General features: G+C 40.8%; 1 protein-coding gene across 1 annotated transcript in view; it reads right to left on the bottom strand.

The window, feature by feature from the left end:
* Gatad1 (GATA zinc finger domain containing 1) overlaps positions 1-2,124 on the bottom strand; it is a 9,822-nt gene extending 7,698 nt beyond the window's left edge. The window contains exons 1-2 of the mRNA XM_048784602.1: positions 2,097-2,124; positions 28-148 (exon numbers count right to left, since the gene is read on the bottom strand). Coding sequence (XP_048640559.1) covers positions 28-148; positions 2,097-2,124 — 149 coding nt within the window. The remainder of the gene's footprint in view (positions 1-27; positions 149-2,096) is intronic.
* Between the last annotated feature and the right edge of the window lie 1,952 nt (positions 2,125-4,076).

Genomic DNA, 4,076 nt, shown 5'->3' with positions numbered 1-4,076 from the left:
GGAGGGCTCGCGCCCCAACCACCTCACCGGAAGTGCCGCGCCGGAATTACTTGGCGCTCTCTGCAGTTCAACTTGCTGTCGCCTGGTGGAGCAGTTCTCAAACTTTTTGGTCTACTTGCCGGGTGAAATACAGGATTCCCAATTAAATCTAAATGACGGATGAACGAGTAATATTTTTAGGCTGAGTGTATCCCTTGCAAAAATCGTCTATCTGAGATTAAAATTTAACCGAGTATCCTGTATTTTTATTTGCTAAATCTGGCAATCCTATTCAGGTCCCCTTTTAGACTCTTAAAAATTACAGTTTCGGGCTGGGGCTGTAGCTCAGTGGTGAAGCGCTTGCCTAGCCTGTGTGAGGCAGTGGATTCGATTCTCCGCACCACATTATAAATTTTTAAAAAAAGGTCCACTGATAACTAAAAAATATAAACTAAAAAATATATTAAAAAAAGAAAAAAAATTTACAGTTTGGCACCCCCCCCCAATATGTTGGTTTATGTGGGTTATGTTCATAAATATTTATGTGGTGGGAGTTAAAATTGAGACATTTTGGGCTGGGGTTGTAACTCAGTGGTAGAGCACTTGTCTAGCACGTGTGAGGCACCATATATAAATAAATAAAGGTCCATTGACAACTAAAAAATATATCTAAAAAATAAAATAAAAAGAGTTTAGACATTTTAAAGTCTAAGAGAGCACACGTTCATTAGCCTTTGGGCAATGATGCCATCGTCAGCCTCTAAACAGAACACCCATGAGAAAATGGGACTTGAAAAGACAAATAGCTGGCTTAGCATTGTGGGGAAAGAGTTTTGACTGTGAGGGTATCCTGAAAGGGTCCTGAGACCCAGCAGTCCCACGACAGGCACTCGAGAACAAACAGCTGGCTAGGCGGAGTGGCTAGGAGAAATCAAACCACCTTGATTATATGTTGCTCATCAGTGCTGGCCTGGCACGAAAAGGGTGTCTTCAGTCTCTCTTGGTGAATTGGTGATTGCATAGCCCTCTTCACAATCCCAGGTTTCCTACCCTTGGCATCCTCGGAGAGATCTTGAGGAATATGTTGGGGGGAGAGGGAAGCATGTATTAAGTGCCCATGACACCAGGAAATCTCATGTAGGTTCATGACAACCTAGGAACAACATATCCCTACTTTACCATGAACGGTGATTGCTATTTGGACGTGGCTGTCATCACAGCCTGGACCCTGGGTACCTTTTCTGGGCAGGGTAGAGAGCTTCAGAGCACCAGAGTTTCCCCAACAAAATAATCTTCCAGAACTGTTACAGGGAGTAAACCAACTGTAAAAGGGGTTGAGGAGAATAGGTAGAGCCGTCTCATTTCAGAGCAATGGTGAAGGGAGGGGTTCAGAGCATATCCTGAAATATGGCCCTTTCAAATTGTAATTCTTTTGAGTTGAGGGCAATGAAGCATCAGCAATGGAGCTTTCTGCTTGAAGCAGGATATGAAACCTGCCTTATGCAAAGTGTCCTCCCTGTGTTAGGAAGAGAAGAATGCCTGGGTTCCTATTACCAGAGAGACCTGATTCCCACATGAATCTGCAAACAAATTACTGAAATTTCTAACACTTAATTTTCTACTAGTGTCCCCTATGTATTTCCTAGTATCTTTCCCACAGTCTACCAGCTGAGCCCAAGCCCTTTAGTCTTTTCTCATTACCACAATTATTCTTTGTTTAAAAGGCCACATAAGTTTCTATCACTTTTTTGGGGGGTGGGGGGTGTTGAGGATCAACCCAGGATCTTGTGCATGCTAGGCAAGCACTTAGCCACTGAGATACATCCTCGGCCCTTCTGTCGTTTTCTTAAAGGCTCCTGTGCATGTAAAAATATAAACTAAAATGTGTATGCTTTTCCCCTGTTAATCTCTCTTTTGTCAATTTAATTCTCAGGCCCAGTCACAGAACCTAAGGAAGTAGAAGGAAGATTTTCCTTCCCTGCAATGTACTCTGTGAGGGACTCTAGACATTAAATCCTATGCTAGTCTATCTCCTCCATCTGACAGTGTATACCACTCTTTGTATGTCAGCTATAAGTTACTTTCTCATTCATTGAAGATCTTGACCCCTGGCTCACCAACTTCCTTTCTGCCATAGGACGCCATCCTGGGCCTGCATCTCAGTTCTTTCTCATCCTGCTCAGGTCATGCCCCATCCTGTCTGCTTTCCAATTCCTGGCTGTACCTTCTATCCTTCTGAGATCATTAGGGAGATGTATATTTTTTTCCTTTAATTTTTTTAACAACTTATTCAAACACATACTGTAAAGTACCCAACTCATACTTGTACAGGTTAATTATTACAGAGTAATCACACTCCAGGAACCAAATGGAGAAAGAGACAACTATTGCAAATGAGGCTCTTTTCTTTATTGAGATAATCACTCTGATGCTGTAGATTTTATAAATTTTCTTTATTAGGCAAAGGGATTTTCTTCTGGTCCTGTATTTATCATGCATGTGAGCAGTAGGATGAAGTTAAGGAGATAATTCTCTAAACTGGGCTCACTGTGCTGACCCCCACATGCTTTCTTTTAAAAAGCAATTAAATTGCAGACCTTCCTGGTGATGTTCCTCAGGAAACAACCTATTATCTGCTGGAGAAATATAGACCCTAAATGCTGATAAGAAGATTGCAAGTTATCCTGATGGGGGGGGTCTTTTGTAACCCTTACACAGACCAGGTTCCAGAACTCAGGGAGGTTAGGATAATTCCCCTAACCATAAAATCTGTGAGAATAAGTTCCAATTAAACAAGTCTGCAAGCTGGCGTGGTGGCACATGCCTGTAATCCCAGCAGCTTGGGAGGCTGAGGCAGGAGTGGAGGATCTCAAGTTCATAGCCAGTCTCAGCAACTTAACAAGGCCCTAAGCAACTCAGTGAGACTCTGTCTCTAAATAAAATATAAAAAAAGGTTTGGGATGTGGCTCAGTGCTTTTGTACCTGGGTTCAATTCCTGGTACCAAACACACAAACAAAACCCCAGAAAAACCAGTTCAGCATGGGATAAAGTGACCCAGAGCTGCCTTGGACATTTATCATGCACAGATGGGACTTGAAAAAATCTGATGCAATTCTGCTGTCAGTCAAAAGTCAAGAGGTGGACATGGGCAGGACTCTCTGGAAACTTCTCTGAAATACCCCAGTAAAACTGGAGGGCAGTAGAGGAGCATCCTCCTCCTCTGAGAGGACCCACTCTCCCCTTTCCCGTTTTCTATCCTTTCTAATAAACTCGTGCGGCTACTCTGAGCAACATGTCTAAAATCTTTCTGGTGTGATTGAAAGAGCTGGTATCAGAAGACCACCATCGCTGTCTTGACCCCACAGCAGTGGGCACCTGTGCTGTAACACAATTTCATTAAATGGTTTTGAGATGATCATAATGTTTTTTCTTCTTTATTAATGTATGGATTATACAGATTTCTGAATGTTAAATGAACATTGCAAGTTTGTGAATGAAACGTGACTTGTGATATATTATCCTTTTCATATATTTTTGGGTTTAGTTTACTATTTTGAGATTTTTTACATCTATATTCGTGAATGATGTGAGCTTATAATTTCCTTTATTGTAATATCTTTGTCAGGTTTGGGCATCAGTTTAGGTTGTCCATATAAGAACTTCGGACTTTATTTTGAGTGAGACAGGGAACTATTCAAGGTTTGTAAATGTACTGATAAGAAAAAAATCTCAGATATTTAGTGGAGAAAAAGGCATTTTATAAAACAGTGTATATAATCCAATCACTTTGTACAAATTAACAAGTTCTCTGATACATACATTTTTGTCAACAAGGGTGGCCAGGGAGACGATTTTTTTTTCATTTTTTGCCCTTTTGTATTGGTTATGACTTTTTCTTACCACATGCATGCATTACCTTTATTTTTAAAAAATGAAGAAAAAGTATCAAATTTTAAACTTGAAAAATCCTCATGAAAGGCCATGTAGGTACCCTCCTGGAGTGGAAGGGCTTTGTCCTTATGACTTAATCTAAAGGCTCCTCTTTTTAGGACTATCACATTGTTGATTAAATTGAACACATGAATTTGGGGGGAAT

This window comes from Marmota marmota, unplaced genomic scaffold (genome assembly GCF_001458135.2).
Source record: "Marmota marmota marmota unplaced genomic scaffold, marMar, whole genome shotgun sequence".
NCBI classification, from domain to species: Eukaryota; Metazoa; Chordata; class Mammalia; order Rodentia; family Sciuridae; genus Marmota; species Marmota marmota.
The sequence above is the reverse complement of the archived record's forward strand: the minus strand, read 5'-3'. Positions and strand labels throughout refer to the sequence as shown.